Below are 23,994 nucleotides of genomic sequence, written 5' to 3'. Positions count from 1 at the left end.
TTATATTGATATTTCTATTTTGTTCATTATTACCACGAACGAATTTAGAAATAAATAAATATAAATTTAAATAAACAAACATCTTGAAGGTCAAAATAAATAGCAATAACCTTATTTCCCTAATAACATTACTTAACCACTGCCTTTCTCAAGATTTTTTCCTTTTCAATAATACGTTTTACCAACAGCCAGATGGCCTGGCTATGGCCAGTTGCTTATCTTCATTTTTGGCGGAGGTCTTTATGGATTACTTGAAATCAAATTTTATAATGATAAAAAAAATTTCAATTGGTACAGATATGTTGACGATTGTCTCTGTTTCTTGAATTGTGACACAGTAGGAGCTTAGTTACTCTTCAACAAGCTAAACCAAATACATCCTAAGATTTCTTTCACACTAGAAATAGAGACAAATAATTATTTGAATTTTTTAGACTTAACAATACATAAATAATCAAATAGTTTAGAATTTTCAATATACCGGAAACCCACTCAAACAGACCACATAATTTCAAATGTTTCCAACCACCCTCTCCAACACAAAATGGCTGCCTTTAGTTGTTACATTTACCGTCTTTTAACCATTCCTCTATCTCCTTCTAATTTTCAAAACGAAATAAATGTTCTTAAACAAATTGCTTATAGTAATAACTATGACCCCAAACTAATTAATATTTTAATCAGAAAAATAAAATTAGCTAAAATTAAAAAACAGATCTTTCCTGATGTTAAAAAAGATAGTAAATTCATATCCCTACCATTCGTTAATTCTCATCTAAATAAGAAAATCAACAATTGCTTCATTAAACACCAATCAGAATTACAAATTTCTTATAAAACTAAAAACAACTTGGGTTGGATTTTGATCAATACCAAGGATAAACTTGACACATTATCAAAGAGTGGTATTTACAGATTGCGATGTGATTCTTCTGACTGTTCATATGTGGGACGAACTTGTAGACCCTTAAAAACACGCATAGCCGAGCACTTAAGTAGACCCTCTTCTGCATTTGGTGAACATATAAAATCTAATAACCATAATTTCAGTCCAAACAAGTCCGATTCTAAAATTCTCCAACAGTCTAAAAACTATAACCGACTAGATTTTCTTGAGGACATTTATATCACCAACAAGCTCATAAAAAATCCCTCTTGTTTAAATATACAAGTGAACCTTAACAGACCTTACGTTCCATTACATAGGAGACTCCACACCTAAAACTTTTATAAGCATTGGCAATTTTCTAATTTAAAAGTTCGCTTTTACATCCTTAAAGGATAACAATTTCCTTATCCGAACAAAAATTCACTGTTGTAGTCTAATTTGTGCCACCAATTTATAACCAACTCGCACTACCGCACATCATTTACGATAATGACATCTAGACCGATCTGTCGCTACTACCACTCTGATAGGTTCCCATAATATTAATTTTAAAAGAGAAGTTAATTGTAGGTTAACCTAATTTGACATAGTATTTCCCGCCATCTAAGAAACCACAATAAAATGTAAACAAAACACAAAGGAAACCAACGTTCTCCCCTTTTTAAATACTGTTCGTCCTGTTTAAGCATTGCGCAAATTGAGACGCGTTGGCGCGTGTGCCGCGACGCAGCACAGCACGTATTTTTGTAGCCTGGTGAATATTATGAAACAGCGCAAATTGGTGACGCGTCGCGACTCGCGTCTACGTGCAGTCGCGTGGCGCAGTGATTGAAACGCAGTTTCTCGTGCGTGAGCGTGCCTGGCTGTGTTGACAGGAGTTCATTTGCAATTTGTCTTTATATTTACAATGGATTCGGAAGAGCAGCTAATAGAGGTAGTCGGAAAACACAGAGAACTTTATGATACAAAACATCCGAACTACATGAAAACCAAATTAAAGACTAGGATTTGGGGTGAAGTTGCAAAGGAGTTCAAGTTTAAAGACGGTAAGTAATAATATTTATATAAATAAAAGAGTAACTAACATAGTACATAGTTTTAGTAATTTCCACTCATAACCGTTTGGTATTGCCACGGAACACTTCCCCAATTATTGAAACATTCTGTGAATTTTGATCTCACTGTAAAAGCATGTGCCGAATTCCTCTTCTGATTACCATGTAATGGAACTAACTGATTCGCTGGCAATTTTTCAATGTCCTCTAACTCCCCATTAAGTGTTGATCCGGTCGCCCTTAAGTAATTATGCAGCACGCAAGCTGCCTTTGTAATATCCCTCACCGTATCAACTTTATTTTCGAAAGGTCTCCTAAATACACGCCATCGCGAAGCTAATATACCAAAAGAGCATTCCACGGTTTGTCGAGCTCTCGAGCATTAAAAACTTGCTTTTCATAATTCCCCGTTAGGTGTCTTCTTGGATACGGCCTCATAAGGTTTTCAGACAAAGGGAAAGCTTCATCTCCCACAAAAACGTATGGCATCGGATTAGCAATGTTTGGCAGCATTGTAGGTGCGGGAAGTGATAAAGAATGTTTCATGATTTTTTTGCCCAACGCACTGCTGGAAAATAAACTTCCATTACTAAATCTTCCCATAGCTCCAACGTCAATAGTGGTAAATCTATAATCTGCATCAACTGTTGCCAACAACACCACAGAGAATGTATGTTTATAATTGAAGTATGAAGATCCGCTTTTGCCGGGTTTCTTAATTACAATATGCTTACCATCCACTGCTCCAACACAGTGTGGAAATTGCCATCTTTGCTCAAATCGTAAAGCAGCTGATTCCCATGTTTCAGTTGTAGGTTCTGGTAAATATATTGGTTGCATATGCGTCCAAATTGCAATAGCTACTTCTTTTACAATATTAGATACCGTTCTGTCGCTCATTCTGAAGTTGTAAGCGATACTTTTATACCTGTCTCCAGATGCTAAATATCTGAAACAAACAAAGTTATATAATAAGATATTTTAAGTGTTCTTAAACATATAGTGATAGATCATACTAAATTAATTATACTTTACTAAGAAAATGTATTCTAAAAATGCTTAAAGTGCTATCTAATTGTTAAAGTTGTAATTTTGTTTCAGGGGAGGAGGCAAAAAAATGTATGGTTAAAATTAAGATGCTCGTCGATGACAACAAAAATGCCTGAGAAGTGGAGCCGCTCCAGAGAACGTCAAGCTCTAAAGGTTTCAAAAGCAAATGTCATTTCTCGATCCCTTTATGTCAACTGGACCACGAGAAGGAAATATTGTTGATGGTAGCGATGATGACTCGAGAATTTTTCCAGAAACGGCGGAAACTGAAAACTTGGAAAATGACGGAATTGCACGTGAAGAGGAAGAATCCTTACAATTCGGTCCGGCTGAAGATCCTTCTCAAATTTTTGAAGAAAGTAATGATGTTGAACTCCCGCCCAGCGTTGCTAAAAATGCGACCAATACTCAAAGCACGAAACGTCCAGCAGCTTTAAGCGCTAATTCCATGTAAGTTACGCACAAGAAAAAGCGAAGCGATAAAGACGATTTATGTGACACCCTAAGACAATCTATACAACAGCGAAATGAGAGGGCACGACAACGAGCGGACGATAGAAAAACGTTATTACAACAAAACAGTAACTTCGATGACCCTCTTTATAACTTTTTTATATCAGTGTATCAGCTTACAAAAAAGATGCCACCCAAATATCAACACAAGGTCAGAGGTCAAGTTTACAATTCAGTAGCCGAAGCAGAAGCAGATATTATGAACCTCCCATCTGACCGACCATATTCTGCAATCTCTTTTCACGATTTCTCTTCACGTAGCGATACATCAAACCCTTCTTATGCAATTTCACCCCATTATCATCCTCTGGATCCAGTCCATACCAGTTTCCCTAATGATCAGGAAGGATATTGCGTAAACTGATGGATATTGCTGTGCGTAACGTCGAGGAAACTAGGAAGCTAGATAGAAATATCTGCATTGCAGGCCTAATAAATGACGATGAGGATAAGAAAAATACAGGGGACAAACTGGGTACTCTTTTTGACTTTTTGGAGGTTCCAGAATCAGAAGTTGAAGTATTTGAAAATATTGATACCAAAGCAGGAGTAAAGACTATTATCTCCCTAAAAAATAAGGAGACCAAACATAGCATCTTAAAATCCAGAGGAAGAAAAGGAAAACTTACTCTAAGTACCGTAGGTCTTGGCAATAAGAATACACCCATTTTTATCAATGAGGAGATGACCAAAGAAAACTACAGACTTTTTAAGAAAGCAAAGCAGCTCAAAGGCCTGGGGTATCGATATGTATGGCATCGTGATGGCTGAACTTTAGTAAGGAAGAATGAAAATGATAAGCCAATCCATATAAAAAATGAGGCTATGTTAGAGGAACTTTTTAGCTAATTATTTTATTTATTGTACTTTTGGATTCCTTTTATATTTTTATTTTATTTGTTTTTTAAATTGCTTATTTCTTTAGTGTTTTGGTTTGTGTATTTTTATATTTTTAAATGGCCAAAAACAGTTTTAACAATTTAAAGGTAGGCCACGTTAATATACGTTCCTTGCTACCTAGTGTTGTTGAAGTAAAGTTAATCCTTTCTACTCTAAACCTAGATATACTAGGAGTAACGGAAAGTTGGCTTTCAGAAAATATTTTAGATAAAGAGATCGAAATAGTAGGATATAACTTTTTGCGACTGGACAGGAAAACTAGAGGTGGGGGAGTTGGCGTTTACGTGAGGTCAAGTTTAAGGGTCCATAAGGTGGAATTGGTGGAACAAGTAGAAATTTTTGAGCAACAATGGTTTATTTTACAAATAAACAAACTTAAATTAGGATTTGGGGTTTTTTATCGTCCGCCTCAGTTTAATGTCCTTAGGGCGTTAGAGCATTTAGACACCTCGATTTCAAACATTCTTCCCATGGTAGATGAAACAATAATAATGGGTGATCTCAACATTAACCTTCTAGAATATAAATCTGTTAATGAGCAATTTGATTTTCTCTTGGCCTCATTTAATTTTAAGCAAGTAGTAATGAATCCCACTAGGTTTTCAAGGGAAAAAGCTAGCTTAATTGATGTCATAATTCTGTCAAATGAAAATCTACTAATAGGTAATGTTGAACATAGAGATATGCATGAGCACTCTGACCATCAACTTATTTATTGCACTCTTGCAATTAATGCTCCAAAGATTTTCCCAAAGTTTGTTACGTTTAGAAATTTTAAGAGCTTCGACAGGGCAGCTTTTGATCTTGATCTTAACGCCGCAAATTGGGGTAAGGTGTTTAGTTTTGCGGAAATAGATGATAAGGTCCAGTGTTTTACACATATTCTTACACAACTTTTTAATAAGCATGCACCTTTCACCACGGTTAGGGTAACAAAGCCGAAAGCACCTTGGTTTACAGATACTCTAAAGGAAATGAAAAAATACAGAAATTCTCTACTTTCAAAATATAAAAAAACAAACATCCTGGCGATTGGGAATCCTATAAAAATGTGCGTAACATGTTTACAACCGCAGTCAGAAACGAAAAAAGGGGATATATACATTTTCTGCATAGAGACAAGAATAAAAAAGCCCTCTGGAACGGTTTGGCCAATCTTAATATCTATAGTAAGACAAAAGGCACTTCTACATCAAATTTACCAGATAGCCTAAAAGATCCGGAAGCAATTAACCAGTTTTTTGTTGAGTCGGTACGTCAGGTATCCACGCCAGTTTCAGCGGAGACCATTCGGGAATACCTGGGTAGAAGAGCCACGGATCAAAGGTTCGATCTGGAGCTGGTGGATACTAGAGGAGTATATGAAGCTATTTCGCAAATAAAATCAAATGCCAGTGGCATTGATAAAATATCATTAGAAATGGTTAAGATGTGCTGTCCTCGTGTCATTCCGGTGCTAACTCATATTTTTAATACATGCATCGAGATAGGTAAATTTCCCTCTTTGTGGAAAAAGGCAATAGTGTTGCCGCTACCTAAGGTCTCTAACCCGGATGGCTTTTCTGACTTACGACCAATAAGCCTACTTTCTGTATTGTACAAGATTTTTGAGAAACTCATATACAACCAGATGATTGAATATATCGTGAAAAATAATTTGCTCTCGGAAACGCAATCGGGGTTTCGCCGTGGCTTTAATACTGCTTCAGCCCTTCTTGGAGTCTTGGATGATATTATTGATGCTTGGTATAAGGGTGAGACGACAGCTTTGGTTCTGTTAGATTTCAGCAAGGCATTCGATACTCTACATCATAACTTACTTTTAGCGAAGCTCTCCTATTACGGATTCTTACCGAAAGCTGTGCGTTTTTGCAGTAATTATTTTACAAATAGATCCCAGATAACAAGAGTGGAAGACTCGTTCTCTGAGCCAGCCGATTTAAAAAGAGGTGTTCCCCAGGGATCCATTCTGGGCCCTTTGCTGTTTATACTTTATATAAATGACCTAAAAAATAAAATTCGCGACTGTCGTATGGCTCAATACTGTGATGATACACAAATTTATAAACAGTTTACTAAGAATAACGTTGATGAATCTATGCAATCATTGGGTCAGTGCTTAGATACAATTCACCATTATTCAAAAAAAAATGGTTTAAAATTAAACCCAAAAAAATCGGCTGTAATTTACATTGGCCCCTTGGCATCATGGTCTCGTATGAACTGTGATAGATAGTGAAAAAATTCTGAATTTAAAAGAACACAAAAACTTAGGTGTAACTTTTGATACAAATTTGAGGTTTAAAACACAAGTATCTAAAGTAGTTCAAAGAGCATATATGTCCCTGAGAAATTTGTATAAAAGTAAGGATATATTAAGTATTACACTAAAAAGGCAGCTTTGTGAAGCTCTAATTTTATCACATTGTAATTACTCTAATTTTGTTTATGGACCATGTCTTGATGCTTCTAGTAGGTACAAACTGCAAAAAATACAGAACTCTTGCATTCGCTTTGTTTAAGGGTTGAGAGGAAGGGATCATGTAACTTGCAAGCTAAAAGAATTGAAGTGGCTTAATGTGCAAAATAGAGAAAAACTTCATTACTGCAGTTTCCTATTCAAACTTTTAAAAAACAATAGTCCCTCCTACTTACGAAATAAACTTAAAACAGGAACTACCAGACATAATCGAACAACACGCACGGTTTTAAAATTTGATATCCCCCGACATAGCACTGCGAATTTTTCAAAGATCATTTTCTTTCTGTGCTTCAAAGCTAATAAATAAATATATTATTAGTCACTGTACTGATAAGTCTTTTCAAACCTTTAAAAACAACCTAAAAAAGATATTGATTGAAAGCCAACAATAAATATCGAGAAAAATAGCAATAATATAAAGTAATAACTTAGAATTAAACAGTCAACTGGATGATTTTATTTCTTTTTTTGGGATGGTTTTTTTTTTTTAATTTTATTTCTATTGTTCTATTTAATTTTTTTAATAAGTATTTGTATTGTTAAATCGGTCATGCATATATATAGTATTATGATGTCAAGTAGTCGTTTTTTTTTGTCTTAATACTGTGTTATAACTACTTAATAATTATGTGTTTTTGTGATAGTAATAATATTATTGTAATATTTATGTGTACTCGGTTAAGTTAACAGCATGCTGCCCTTCGCCGAGTATAAAATAAAGGCCTTTTTATTTATTTTATTTATTTTATTTATATCTATAAAATGAGCAAACAAGCCATCAACCTACATCCGGAAGTTCGCTGGTTTATTTCATAGAGCGATTTCAATAAACTTTCACACTTCTTTTCTATGCAATTTACCTATTTATGATTGTTCAATAAAGATATGTCTATTATATACTTTTAATATTTACTTACCTCAAGAACACTGCAAGTTTTTCTTCAGTACCAATCGGCTTTTGGGCATTACATCCCTCTGATCAATTGATGGTTTTATTATCTCGTGTAATTCATTAAACTGTTTTCGATTCATACGAAAGTAATTGGTACAAACACCATCAGGAAATTCGGATGTCATTTTAAATTGTCCATGGCTACTTCTTTTTGATAAATAAAAATTTTTTGGAGATTTCAATTTTTTGGCCATCAGTAAATGGAACAATACCACTTCTTTTTCAGCATTACTATCTGACTCTGAACTAAGGGAATCTAAATAAATATAATTATTTCTTATAAAATCACTCATCTTTTGAAAGTCACGTCGACCGTCGCATTGAGGGATTGAAAAACTGTGTCTCAATATGCGAATGCCCACGCAGGACGTGTGGCACGTGCGCGTCGCGTCTCTCGTGTCACGTCACCTCCCACGCGCTATACGCGTCTCAATTTGCGCCTTGCCTTGTGTTCTGTAAGTGTGTCTAAATGTTTTGTATAATTTTAATGATATCAAATGTGTTCCCACTATGGTAAACTTCTGGGCTTAACTGACAAGTGAGTACATTCTATTCGTTCACCTTTAACCATAATGTTTTTTACGCATATAACACTCAACTCATTTCAATTAGCACTGATAATGGCTCATACGCCGAAAGCGCTCTGCTAAGCTTTTAAAATAAAATTGCTCTGAATACATCTGGATTAATTTGAATTTAATAGATGGCGATATGTATTAAAAATAAGCCTGCGTGCTCTTATACAACATTACCCTAAGCTCGCGTAAACGAGCGTTCAGTTATCTCATAAGTAATTTTCTTAGGATAAGCTGAAAAACAAGGACAAGCTGGTGCAGCACCAAGAGAAAGTCATAAAAGAAACCCAACAAAGAGTCCTGGACCTGGAGCGAGAAATCGCTTCCGGAAAAGACGACGACGTCATCATCGAAATGCAAAAAGATTTGGACGCGTTACGTCACGAAAACGCCCTGTTAAAAACCCGCGCGTCAACCGACAACCAGATCCTACCCAACCTGGTGGAGAACATTATCCAGGACAAGAATAACGAACTGGATAAACTGCGAGAGAAACTCACCAACACGGAAAAACTACTGTACAATTACACCTCGTTGAACCTGGACAAATCGGACCTTAAAACGCTCGCGAACTTGAAAAATTCCGGCGGCTCTATCGAGCATCTGATCTCGATTTTGGATCTGAGCCGGCCGGAGCAGATCAGAAAGTACGAGCGGAGCAGAAACGCGGATCTGAGCATAGCGGGGCACCCGTTAGGGTTCAAGAGGAGCGAGGAAACGCAGTTTTTGGGTAGCGGCTCGGAACAGGAGATTTCCGAGATCGAGCGTGTGGGACCGTCGAATTTGAATTATACTTGTGTGGCACCTTTGGGTAAGTTTTATTATTATAGTTTGTTTATTAAAGCTGTAAATCTGAGTCTTACTGGGAAAGTTATTAAGTTAGAAGGATTTTTCATATATTCAAATTGACAATGATGTAAGTTACTTATTTTATTGCTCAAAAATTGAGCGTGTGAGATAGAAATTTCTAAATTGATTTTTGCTATAAGTGATGTAATACCCAATAAAATAAGTAACTCATTATGAATTCGTCACAACAATACAGATTTTACTTGAAAATAATGTATTTGCCAAAATCAAAATTACAATTTTACATAAAGTAATGAACAAAAATGTAAGTTATAGGCTAAAAGGATCAAGTCGCGATTCTTAAACCGATAGCAGACGACTATACATGAATTAGCCGACTGTGATACGACCCTAAAAAGCTATATAAAAACTTAAAACTAATAAAATCAATACTTATAGAAACTAAATACTATAATTTATAATCTAAGCAAGATTTAGACTTATATGAAAGAGGTATACACAATAATAATAATAAAGACTTTTATTTCAATAAATATACATTATAAATACAAGATTTTAAAGTAATGGCGAAGTCTAGCCCTAAGGGCTACTCTAACTTAACCACAAAAAAGAAAAAATATCATATTATGATTTTTTTTAATTACAATAATAAAACTAAGATTCTATTCTATAAAACTATAATATAATACTTATAGGTTAAACATAACAATAATGAGGTTTATATAGTCTTGCCGGGAGAGATCAAGGAAATAATACGTATTTTAATTTAATATTAAGAATATATAAAGTTATAGATGCAGGAGCCCATTTAAAATCAAATATGATTAAACAATAAATTGTATAAAATAATAAGAATCTTGTTGGTTCATATAAAATCTAAGGCTAAAGGACTGTTTGTACAATGTACATGATGGCATGCCCTCCTGCTTTTGAAATAGATATTCCCTAAATTTATATTGAAATTTATTTACATTTAAAAATTTAAACTCATTAGGTATATTATTATATAATTCAATAGCATTAAACAGAAAAGATCTTTTGTAAAAAGTAGATTTAAATATAGGCATGGTGAAGAATCCTTTATTTCTTATGTTCAAATTATGTACCTTACCTCTAGGGATAAACTTATTTTTTAGTTTTATTATTGAATAAGTTGAAACTGGTACTGTAACAATCTTGTGTACAAGCACCTATTTAACATATTAAGCCATTTAGTTTCTTTTATTTTATGTGTTATATGTTCATTCCTTTTAATACCATATATTAATCTGCAAGAAGAATTTTGCATATTTTGGATTCCTTCTTTTTCTACTAATCCAAGACATGGCATGTATATAAAATCACAGTACGAATAATGGCTCAGGACGAGACTATCACACAGTATTTATTAATCTAAAATTAAGCCAATGTCTTTGGCTGTATATTAATTTAAGAGCAAGGAAAGATTTTTTATTTAAATGCTTAACGTGCTCGCTGTAACGTAAATTTTCATTGAGGATTAATCCAAGATTTTTAGCTGAAGTAACATAGGGGAGTTCTGAGCCATCTAACACAATATCAGTAAAAATGTAGAGTTTTGAATTGCTTGAATTAAGTTGCAGATTATGCTGATAACATAATGTTCTAATAGTTTCCAAGTCCAAATTGACCTTCTGCGCCGCATCGACACAGTTAGATGTGTCAAAATTGTGTGTTGTCAGCGAAAGCAGTGACCGTGCAGTAACTAGTAGATTAAACAATATAATAAAGCTTTTATTTCCAACAGTCACCCACTTACAGGTAATACAGAAAGAATTGTGTACAACAGGTTTAAGGTTTAAAATTAAATAATACAATTTAATATTAAGCTAAGGAAAAGTTATGGTAGAGGCTTATAGGCTAATAAAAATTTTAGAAAACATACATTTACTCAAAGCATACAAAATCTCTTTGAAAAGAGAAATTCAAGATTTAAGATTATTGATTAAAAAATCCTACTAAGAAAGACATTGAAGCAACAAAGAGGTCCAAGTTGTGGTTACAAAGAGTATTAAATAAGTTACACATATAATAAATCGGCGACCTTCTAAAAATGTTATTTATTGCTCTATTACACTGAAATGTTCGAGAGTTTGTAGAGTTTAATCTAACAAAGTAAACAACAAAGTAAATTTGATTTAACAATGAGCTACAGTCGATTTTATAATTAACTAACTTATATAAAAAGACCACGGCCGCTACCACACGGCGGTCGGCTAAGGCTTTCATGTTAAAACGTGCAAGCATTATATCTTGACACGTTCCTCTTGTTGGATAAACACCATCGATCTTGTACATTAAATATTTTAAAAATCTACGCTGAATTGACTCAATTTTATCAATCTCCACCTGATATACTGGATGCCATATAATTGAAGCGTACTCAAGCTTGGAGCGAACAAATGAGCAATATAAGAACTGCACCGCCCTAACTTCATCAAAATTGCGACAATTTCTAATTATAAAACACAGAGATCTGGATGCTGCTATAACTGTATTATGGATATGATTTTTAAAGTTGAAATTTTGGTCAAGTAACACCCAAATCTTTAATTTCAAGACACCTAGTCAAAGGAAAATTTTGTATTTCATAATTATGCTGAATAAAATTTTTGTTTCTACAAAGAGTTACCTGAAAACACTTTGACACATTAAGAAAAAGTCTGTTATTCCGACACCAGTCATAAATATTATTTAGTTCAGATTGAAGCAGTTGGCAATCAGATATGGTTTCTATTTTTCTATAAATTTTTAAATCGTCTGCAAAAGGCAGTTTAAGACATAAAATAGTAAGTGCAAGGTCATTGATAAACAACAAAAAAGAAGCGGTCCCAAGTTTGCACCCTGTGGGACACCAGATCTTACGATGTATTGATTGGAGGGAAAACCGTCGATTTCGACAAACTGCATTCGGTCTAAAAGGTACGAAGAAAATAATTTTAATACATATTCAGAGCAACCCAGATAATAAAGTTTTATCAATAAAATAGTCATATCTACTTGATCGAAAGCCTTTTGAAAATCCATGTACAGAACATCCACTTGACTTCTGTTGTTTAGGGCTTGATATATGTATTCGGAAAGACAACATAAATTAGTGATACATGATCTTCGTTCCATAAAACCATGTTGATCGGGCGATATTAGTGTACTTACTTGTGCGTGTAATTGTTTGTGTATACAAATTTCAAAAAACTTAGAGAAATTGCATAGAATTGATATCGGTCTATAGTTTCTAAGTTCTGACTCGTCGCCCTTTTTAAAAACTGGAATAACTCGCGCGATCTTCCAACAAGATGGAAACGAACCTGTTTGAATGGATAAGTTAAAAATGTGAGCTAATGGTTTCGCTAAAGGTGTAACGCAGTCTTTAACTAAAAAGCTTGGAATAGAATCGGTACCACATGTTAATCTGTTTTTGAGTTTTTTGGATGCTTCGATTATATCGGACTATTGAACAGGATTAATTAAGACTGTGTTTTGATTATGCAGTAAAGTATGAGGAAAAAAGTGGCTTGCATCTGAATCAATGAAAACGCTCTAGTAGCTCTTAGCAAAAGCTTCGACTATTGACTTGGTATCCGAGAACTCATTAGTGCCATCTTTCACCACACCTGGTATTCTGGAGTCGCCCTTCTTCATCTGTATGTATGTCCAAACCTGAGAACTGTCAGCGTGCATATTATTTTATAATTGACGTAAATAATTAAAAATGTACTATCAAGTAGTGTTTTAAGAGTTAGTCTAGCATTTCGAAATATTTCATAGTAATAGTTAGTTTTGTGTTTTTTATATTTTTGTAAGCTAATTCTTTATTTTCAATTAAGCGAATGATCTCAGAAGTGTACCAAGGGGGATATCTTCGTTTCCGAATTATTTTTAATGGTATAGTGGTTTTAAAAACATTATTAATTAAGTTATACAAAATGTCACAGGCTTTGTTAACGTCTATGCATTCAAACAATTGCTTCCAATCGATATTCAAGATTAATTCATATAGAAGAGGAAAATTTGCCTTACGAAAGTTAAATGCCTTAGGAGCAGTTTTGCACAGCCGAAAGGAGACGATTTTTCCATGATTAAATTGTCAATATTGATAAGTAAGGCGAGGTGATAATGATCGACTCTTGATAGGGGTCTGCTTGTATCAGAGATTGCGCAATCGATATTTGAAATTACCAAGTCCAATGTGCGCTCCATAACATTTTTTACAATGTTTAATTGTTTTAGCATATTAGCAGTATATAATATAAAAAGTAGCGGAGACAGAATTGATCCTTGGGGCACACCAGATCGAATATTTATAGTTTCAGAGCAACGTGTATTGTACGAAACTTTTTGGGATCGATCGCTCAGAAAAGAAGAAATAATGTTTACAGACTCCCTAACTAAACTCGTAATAGTGAAGTTTGGTGCAAAGAAGTGAATGGTTCAAAGTGTCGAAAGCCTTTGAATAGTCTAATAAGACCAAAAGGCTGGCCAGTCCTTTATCGTTTGATTCGATAATGCTATTTGTAACCGATGCTAGTATTGGAGTTTTTCAGGAAGCCGCATTGGTTGTCCGGAATAATATGGTGATCGGTCACAAACGCATACATCTGATCGTATAAGATTTTGTTGTCCAAGAATTGGGAAAATATTGTTGTTCAATGCAGCAATTGACTATATGTAGAATATATGTGTCTAAGAAGGGGCTACATAACTTTAACATGGAAATATATCATCCGTACCTTGCGCATTTGTTTTTATTGAGTGTATAGCTTTATGGATAGCTTCTGTAGTGGTAGACTGGGATCGATAAAGAAAATTTTTTAAACATTTTAACAATTTTTAAACAAAAAGTAATATGTTCTTTAAATTTTAATTTATAATCCAATATTAAGCCTAGATTTTTAACTGAGTCCTTAAATTCTATTATATTGTTGCCTAGTTTAAGTTTTATACTGATAGTTAGTTCTGTAAGTGGTTTTTATAAGTTTCATTGCAGAATAGAATGGCTATCGATTTGCCAGGATTTATTTTCAGTAAATGATCTTCCGAAAATTTCAGTAATTCCCCTAAGTCATTATTTATTTGTTCTGTTGATATTGCAGCTAAACTAGGTACAAATGATGAATAAATATAACTATCGTCTGCATAGAGAAGATATTTACAATATTTTAAGGAATTTGCAATGTTAAAGGTATATATGCTATATAGAAGTGTACCAAGTATACTACCCTAAGGTAATTCTGATTTGACACTTAAAATTTCTGATTTTTTTCCCTATAGGCAAACTCGTTGTTTTCTGTCTGAAAAAAATTAATTAATTAAAGAAAACGAAGCCTCCTTAAAGCCTAAATATTTTAAAATCGCAATCAAGATATTATGATCCATCATATCAAATTCTTTGGAATAATCTAACAGTATCTAGACGGTTGCATTTCCAGAATCTTAAGAAGTGACAATATCGTCCACTATATCACACAGTGCCGTCAAACAACTATATCGGGGTCTAAATCCCGACTGTAAGGAATATTATTAAGTCTGTCAATATAGTTGATTATATGAGTTTCCATAGCTTTTTCCAAAATTTTTGAGAAAGTTGGCAAAATTGATATTGATCTCAGTTGACTTACTTCAGTAGGGTTATTAACTTTAGCCAGAGGCAAAACGTTAGCTATTTTCCAGTTTTTGGGAAAGTATGCGTTCTCGATACAGCTATTTATGATGTGTGTTATACAGGGTGTTTCACAACTTATCCGAAAAATTTTAACCACATATGCGCTGTTACGAAACAAGTTGATTTCTCAAAAAAAAATGTTATAAAAGTCCTACAGAAATTAAGTTATAAACCTGAGTTTCAATAATAAATTGAAAAATTAATATCTGTATTTTGTGTTCATCGTCGTGATATTAGAATACGCGTTAATAATTTATTGTTGCAAATGTTGTACCAAATAACTGACGAAATCAAAATACCAGGAATTTTCTTGTGTTTTCATACTGATAAGAACTATCGTGGGTGATCTGAATGAAGTACGGTTGATTTTTGTAAATTTATTTTGCGAGTTTAATTTTTAGTTATTTATTAATAAAAAATGGTACATGTGTACACTAATGAGGAGTTAGTAGACATTGTTTTAGCGTACGGAGAAGCAAGGCAAAATTCGCTAGCAGCGTCTCGTTTGTACGCACACCGATTTCCGAATAGGCACATACCACATCACGAAACATTTAGTTTAATTGTTTTACGTGCACGTGCAACTGGAGATTTGCGCCCCAAACGTGGAGTAGATGGGGGTCGCGTTCGCCCACAACGCGTTTTAAATACCGAAGAAGAAATTTTGGATATTGTGGAAGAAAATCCAGGAATAAGCATAAGGAGATTAGCTCAACAGGTCCCAGAAGTGTCACATACAACAGCGTGGCGCATATTACATGAGGCCCAACTGTACCCTTATCACGTCCAGAGAGTCCAGGCATTGCTACCTACAGACTATCTATTATAACTAACTACTATATATAACCAATATTCATAATACACGCGTTTGGTCCTTTGAGAATCCTCACGCAGTTGTCCAGACAAACTTCCAACATCGTTTTTCTTTAAACGTGTGGGTAGGTATTGTCGATGAACGTCTAATTGGACTCTTCATATTGCCAGATCGGATGGATCGTCACCAGTATTTGGAATTTCTTCCGAATGATTTGCCGGTCCTTCTTGAAAATGTACCATTGGCGGTCCGAGCACGGATGTGGTTTATGCAAGATGGGGCACCTCCGCATTTTCGTTTAGAAGTTCGTAATTTTTTGAATCATGTATACCAGATACGCTGGATCGGAAGAGGTGGACCAATTGCACGGTCTCCCGACCTAAATCCTCTGGACTTCTTTTTATGGGGACACTTGAAAAACGATTAATACCGTACTCCAGTTCAGAATATTGAAGAATTGCGTGACCGAATCACAGTGGTTGCCGATAATTTGAGACTTCAGGAACAGCAGGAAGGAGGTGTATTTGAATTAGTGCGCCAAAATTGGATTAAACGTGGCCAAGCTTGCATTAGAGTCAATGGAAACAATTTTGAACAGCTTTTATAAGCAAGTGAACTGTTAAACTGTATTATGTTATTATCTCGATATCTGTACGACTTTTATTACATTTTTTTTTTGAAAAATCAACTTTTTTCGTAACAGCGCATATGTGGTTAAAATTTTTCGGATAAGTTGTGAAACACCCTGTATATGGTATTATAAAAGGACAGCAAAGAGAGAGAAGTGTTATATATTTAATTTATCTGCACCAAAGGCTTTACCTTTTATATTAAGAATGCTTTTATAAATTAATTTTTTATCTAAGCTTACTTATATAAAAAATTATACCTCCAGTTAGAGTAAATTGAAGTCATGTTATGTGATAAGTTATTATTATAAAAGTTCAGCAAATCAGGTTTAGCATTTTTAATATTTTGCCTTATTTCAGTAACATATTTGGTCAAAATTTTTTAGGTGACCTGGAATTGTCTTATTTTTATTTTCAAGAACATTTAATTTTTTAAGCTCATCCCATTTCTCTTTCAAACTGCAATTTTTAAACTTGCGATTAAGATATGCTTTTTTTTCAGCTCTTATAGCCCTTGTTGTAATATTTCTTAGATTTTTGTAGTAATTCCAATGGACAGGATCCTTAGTACGCTTAAAGCGATTAAGTGCTTGATTACGAAGATTTTTCATTAATCTGATGTTATTTGTTATCCAGGGATTATACGACTTTTTTTTACCATTTTTTATTCTTAACGGTGCATGTGTATCAAAAATGCTTAATATCGTTGATGTTAAAAAATCTACTTTTGAATCAATGTTGTTAATCAGATAAATGGAATTCCAAGATACACTTTCGATGTCGGCCTGAAACTGAGCATAATCAATACGGTCTAGGGATCTAAACAAATATGAAGTATTGGGTGTTTCGGCATTAATTAGATTCAGATGGACATAAAATAAATAATAATTTTCTCTCCTAACCTCGAAAAGTCGTCAGCTGTTTCAGCAAATTGATTATGGGCACTGTTCGAAGCATATGGCTACAAAAATTATATAATATAAGGAACATCTTACACCAAGGTACATCTTCCTCTAAAATACTCTATATACTAATCAAGCACACCTGAGAGCCTTAACAAACAAAAAATCCACTAAATATCTCAATTTTCCCTTGCAGGCAAACCAAACTCCACCGAACTGGGCCACAAATCAACGGAGAAACGGGTCCATTTCGAAGACACCGTGAACGCGGAAAAACTACTCGGTGAAATCGAAACTTTACGACGGGAAATCGACCTTAGGGACCAACAAATCCTCGAACTACAAACGAAACTGAAAATCCTGAACGAGTTTGAAAACAACATAACGGACCTACAGGGCCGCCTGGATAAAACCGAGGAGGCGCTGACGAAAACAACTGACGTCTTCAAACAAGAACAGCGCGATTCTATTGAAAAAGAACAGAAGATGGCCGTGGAGTTGGCGGGGAAAAACGTGCAATTAAACGAGTTAGAAAAGGAGGTGCAAACGTTAAGGGAAGACTCGGTGCGGAAGGATAAAATGTACTTTAACTTGGCCAAAGAAAAACGCGATTTAGAGCAAAAGTTTGAGGCAGAACTAAAAGAGAAAGGCGAGGCCTTAGAGCGGCAAATAGTCGAACTGCGGGAATCTGAAGAGAAAATGGCTGTAGCCCTACAGAAAGTTGAGCGATTAGAGCAAGACAACGCCCGGCTCAAGAATAACCTTACTGCAAGCGACGAAGAAAATTCCAAATTAAGAAAGGAATTCGAGAACTACGCTTCTCAAGCTTCTATGGAACTCGAGCAGCTTAGGCAGGACATAACCGATAAAGAAAACGCCCTAAAGAGCCTTAAAAAAGAACTCTTAGACAAAGAAATCATCATAAACGCCCTAAAGGACGAGATGAAGAAAAAGGACGCCTTAGTAATAGACAAGGACTGCGACCTGGAAATCATGAACGAGGACCTCAAGTACTACCAGAACCACCTGACGGAGATGGAAAATAAGTTGAAATCTATTGAGGAGGGTGATAAACGGCAAGAGGAGAAACTGCGCGTGTCTGAACTGACGAAAGAGTTGGCGAAGGCGCAGGAATTGGCCAGAGAGAGAGAGCGAGTGATCGCCCAGATGGTGGAGGACTATAACCAGGTGCAATCGAACATGAAAGTTATTAACACGAAAATGAAGGAGACCGGGAATGTTGTGGATTTGTCCAATAGGTAAGTTCTTAAAAAGAAATGAGACATGGATCAGTCTCTAGAGCGAAATGATCATAACTCGAAAACCAAGAGAGTTAGAGCTGTGAAATATGAAACACAGCTTATTCTCATAAAATCATCAAACATATATTTCAGTATTTTTTCAACAACTCGTAAAATGCAAGAATACCGCCCTGGAAGTTCCATTAAAAAAAAAATTTCTATTGCAAAATGCGCATAACTCAAAAACTAAGAGAGGTAGAGCTGTGGGATTTAGTACACAGCTTTTTCCTTAAACGTTCCTTAAAAAAAGTTATTTCTAGGTACAAAATTCTCATAATTTAAAAACCTTGAATGTAAGAACTGTGAAATTTGAATTATCGCTTCTCCTTAGAAAATCACTAGATAGAGTCCATAAAATGAGAGAATATGCCGGTGACGTAAAATGCGCACAAACCCACTTTAAACCAAAAAATCAATAAAGGGGAGGCCCCATATTTCCCTGATTAGGTTTACTTGACCGTGAATACATGCATCTCTCTCTTTCACAAGGAAAAAGATAAAGTCGTTATAATAGTTATACCTCTCCGCTTTATTCATCACAGTACCCTTGGAAGTTCGATGGTGTTTCGCAATAAGTCAGTGTCGTCGCACTTGGGAACGCGTTGAGAGTGTAGAGTGTGCGTGTAAATTCAGTTTAATTTGTGTTTACCTACTTTTTTCTTCCAATTTTGGTGTGTTTTAATTTAAAGACTATTATTTTGTGTGTGTTTGTTACTACTAACGTATTAAAGGTAAGAAAATGTAGTAGTTTTTTTAAAAGGTATCTTACCTTTATTGTGCTTTTTTAATTTTAATCCTATTTTTTATTAGCAGTAATCCTACAAAAGATCATTGACCGATCTGTTATTCATGAGCCTATGAGTATACCATCCTTAGCAAAACTACTAAAGAGCATTGGATTTAGGTATGTATGGTTCAACCATATTTATATTTTGCATTCGTTTGTAATATTACAATTTTTATCTAGTCTTAGCGTTCATTGAAAAAATACTAAAAAGAACACTGAAAAGATATGCATATGATATTTTCATTCATATAAACTTAAAACATAGAAAATTAAAAAAATATTTAAATTAAGTTCAAATTCTAAATTGCGCTACCCATAATATAGCTATTACAATTTCCTGACTACCTGTTACAAACCCTTTTTTAATTTTATTTATTTATAAATACACACCTGTAGGATGCATAAGCATGTTACCTGTAAGATAAAAAAAGGTATAACCCTGGTTAATCCACTCTTTCCTCTTAATTGGACATATTATTATATTCTTCTCCTTAATGTTCTACCTAACTAGAATATCATTTTTAAAATTTTACCTGTGTCTCTTTATTTATCTTGAATTTTACTTTTAGGGTTATGAGTTTTTTTAAATTATATGTACCTGTTAGATGTTAATATGTATATAAATTTCTAACTTCTAAACATTGTTTTTTAGATGGAAGAAGACAGATGATAATAGAAAGGCCTTGATGGAATCATATGACATACGTTTAAAGAGAATAAAATACTTAAAACAAATTACCGAATTTAAAAATCAAGGTAGAAATATAGTGTGTACTGACGAAACCTATATACACAGTAGTCATACTTCTGACAAAGGTTGGTTTGACGAAAGCCTAAGCGGTATACGAAAACCCATTTCAAAAGGACAGCGATTAATCATCGTTCATGCTGGAGGAAAAAATGGTTTTGTTAAAGACGGTCTACTTATATTCCGCTCAGGTAAGATATAAAAAATATATATTCTGTGCTTATTAATTTCTTACTTATAACATTTCAGGTTCTAAAAGTGGCGATTACCATGACGACATGAATCATGAAAATTTCATGAAATGGGTTCCGAATTTGCCACCAAATTCGGTCTTAGTTTTGGACAATGCATCATACCATAATGTACAAGTAAAAAAGAATGTTACCTCAGGAAGTAAGAAACAACTCATAATTGATTGGCTTAAGGAGCATAATTTAGAACATGACGAGAAAATGACAAAAACGGAACTTTATGAAATAGTTCTTCAAAATAAAAGATTTTATCCGATAAAGTGCAAACTTGACGAACTAATGGAAAGTCACGGACACTCAACTTTGCGTTTGCCTCCATACCACCCAGAATTGAACCCCATTGAAAAAATCTGGGCCACTGTTAAAAACTGGGTAGCAAGCAGGAACACAACTTTTAAGTTAGCAGATGTAGAAGCTTTGACGAGGCAAAAATTTGCAGAAGTATCTGTCGATGATTGGAGAAGCATTTGTGACCATGTCGACAAAATTAAAGACAAATATATAAAAGATCATAATCTTTTTGATGAAACTTTAGATTCCCTAAAATTTACGGTAAACACTGGCTCATCAGATGAAGATTTGGAAACGAGTTCCGACGAATCAATTATCAGCAATGTGGACATTTTGTCAGATAGTGACTAATTTAATAATATGAATATGTATTATATACCGTAATAATATTATGTAGTGTTTTTATGAGCAGTAAAATTTATATACCCTTATGTGGAGTTTTATTTTTAATAGCTGAAGAAAGAAAAGAAATAGATGTTTTAAAACATATTTTAAAAATTAATTTTTGTTTTAAATTTTTTTTTTTTATATTTTAAGATTTCAACTGATTTTTAAACAAAAGTATTTCAAAGGACATAATCTTAAATGATGGTTACATTAATGAATATCAAATAATGTTCGTATCATAATGAGTATAAAAAAAAAACATATGTATTTCTTTAACACGTATCGCAAACGTTATTTTGAGTATCTAAAGTAATATATGTATGTAACGCTAACACTTATATCCACATACGCATAAATAAAGCAAAGAAAAGTTTAAATTTATTTAACACTATTTTAAACCCCATTTATTTAATAATATTTTAACACAATACACCCCCGGCACTGATTTTTTAGTCATAAACTATCTGCTAGAATTCTACGCTTCTACGCTTAACGATAGCCAGCTTAGATGCGCGAAGTCTGACGTCACCGGCATATTCTCTCATTTTATGGACTCTACGTGTTTTAGCGTTTTTTTCAAAAATTGTAAAATTCAACAAATCGGTCTTGGAAATTCCTTTAAAACAAAATTAATTTTCTAGGGCAAAATGCTTGTAACTCAAAAACTAAGAAAGCTAGAGCTCAAAAATTTCAAATACAGCTTCTCAAAAAAAAATTAAATAAATGTTGAAATTATATTTCCTTTAAAAAACCGTAGGCACGTGTTTCATGAAATTTTTGAACCGAAAATTTGCTAATTTTGCAATTACATTTAATTGAATAATTCAAGTTTCGCTTATTAAAATTTGTTGAAATTTGCCAGATTAGTGTCTTCAAAAAGTTATCTTACATTTTTTCTGTAAAATGTACAGGGAAGCCAATAATTGACCCCCTTAAAATTTACATGGGATTTCCTATGTTCCGCTCGGCGACGTACCACCCGGTATACAGGTCACTGCAATGTGTTTACTGTAAATATTAATGCTAACTCGTAGAAAAATATTGTATATTTTTCAGTTAATTTTAGCAGGCCTTTTTAAAAATGAATATAAAAATTGAGAATTACATTTGCATATTATAACCATAAATTTACCGCAAAAAAAAATTTTTTTAATATTTATTGATAAGCATAAAAATAAAATTAAATATTATATTGATAAATAAAAACTTGTTTTTAGCCGATTTACGGCCAAGGATAGAAATGAAACTTAAAATTTTTAAATTATATATTTTAATTATGAAAACACATTACAGAAACACATAAGTATGTGAAATCAAAAAAGAACTAAATCTGCTACTTTGTGAAATAAGTGGTGTTGTGTAAACGCATCAACGGCCTATAGTGTTAAGTGATATTGCCGAAATCAGTCAGCGTGTAAATAAATAGTGCAACGCTCACAAATATAAATTGTTTGACTTCTACTTACACGACATCTTCTTCGGGAGTCAGTCCTACTGATTACATGTCCAGAGTGATCAACCCTCACTTCACTGGGTGGTTTTAATGGTGTGGTTATAAGTGGTCTAGCGACAAAGTTCTTTGTTTTTAATAAGCGTACGGCGATGAATGATTTAAAATTCAGTTGTGACATTTTATTGTGATTCACCGTGTTGTAGAGTTTCCAGGAATTGACAAGAAAACTGTCTATTGTATTTTTAAATAGTGGCCACCACCATTTCTTACCCATCACACCGATTCTATAATTTGCCACGCCATTATCATACAAATCTACTCCTCCCATGTATTTATTATATCTTGAAATTACAGCTGGTTGTGGGATTGACACTTCTTTTTTCGATTTTCTATTATATCTTTTAGCAGAAGTAAGAGGTTCTACATGATAATGGGTACTAATTGCTAGACTTGTCTAGACACTCTTGTGACAGGCAATTTCAGTTATTCGGCCGGTGATACGAGAACGCAACAGCGTAATTTATGACCTAATTAGGAAAACCCTGGTTCAACTAGGTCCCGGTTTTCAATTTTATGGTGTAGTTGGGAATGTAATTAGTGTTAAAACTTTGAAAATAAAAACATTAAATAGAAGTATATGATTTTTAAAAATGTGCGGCCATATATAAGAAAAAATCCGGTTTTTAAAAAATTCGTACAAGAAAGCAAATGAAAAAGATGGTTCAAATTTAATTCTGTCACTTTTGTTCAACCTTGCGTCAATGGTACCAGTCCATATTTCAGGCGAAAAAAGCACAATTTTTTGTAAATAAATCATTAGTGTTGCGTATACGCATCACTGGCCATAAATGGGTTAGTGAAATCATCACTGTAAGTACAAATATTATATAAAATCTAACACAACGTCCCAATATCTCCATAAAGGCGTTCCACTGTGTGTCGTTCGTATATCAAAGGGCTATCCCGCGGAATCGACTTTTGTCAATCGAATTAGACAAGAGGTTATCGACATAACACTGGTAACACGTCACGTATCATTTACAGATAGGGTTAAAAAGTGGAGGGTATATAACGATCTCCGACCATAGAATTATCCAATTCGCAATCGGTTCGGATAAGGAGGAAGAGTTCCTCAAGAGAAACCCAAGGGAAGAGGGTCTTGTTCAGTCCATGGGTACTCTAGATGGAGCCATCTCCTCCAAAGAGGAACTAGATACTAGGTAGTACGGTTAAACAGTAAAATTATCAATTCTTATGAGGCAACATGTCCTCCCAGGAGAGTTGGCAATAAGAGAGTGCCCTGTTGGAATAACACTCGGGGCCGTATTAAAAAAGACGTAAGAAGGTCACACCTCCACGCTCTCAAAGGGGAAACTCAAGAACTGTAAAAGAGACTGCTGGCGATAGTTATGTGGAGAGATGGAATCTCTTTCAGATACAGCTCGTCTTCTGAAGCTACTGACAGGAAAATCGATATAGGATGACTGGAGAAAGGTGAACTATGTTCCTGAAACAAAGAAGAAAC

General features: G+C 34.1%; 1 protein-coding gene across 6 annotated transcripts in view; it reads left to right on the top strand.

Annotated features, from left to right (window-relative positions):
- Window positions 1-23,994, top strand: part of LOC126747071 (putative leucine-rich repeat-containing protein DDB_G0290503) — a 119,534-nt gene that overhangs the window by 69,676 nt on the left and 25,864 nt on the right. For all 6 annotated transcript variants that reach the window (XM_050455564.1, XM_050455568.1, XM_050455567.1 and 3 more), the window contains 2 exons: window positions 8,645-9,227; window positions 17,448-18,510. In XM_050455564.1, the coding sequence (XP_050311521.1) occupies window positions 8,645-9,227; window positions 17,448-18,510 (1,646 nt within the window). The remainder of the gene's footprint in view (window positions 1-8,644; window positions 9,228-17,447; window positions 18,511-23,994) is intronic.

This window comes from Anthonomus grandis, chromosome 18 (assembly GCF_022605725.1).
Source record: "Anthonomus grandis grandis chromosome 18, icAntGran1.3, whole genome shotgun sequence".
NCBI classification, from domain to species: domain Eukaryota; kingdom Metazoa; phylum Arthropoda; class Insecta; order Coleoptera; family Curculionidae; genus Anthonomus; species Anthonomus grandis.
The sequence above is the reverse complement of the archived record's forward strand: the minus strand, read 5'-3'. Positions and strand labels throughout refer to the sequence as shown.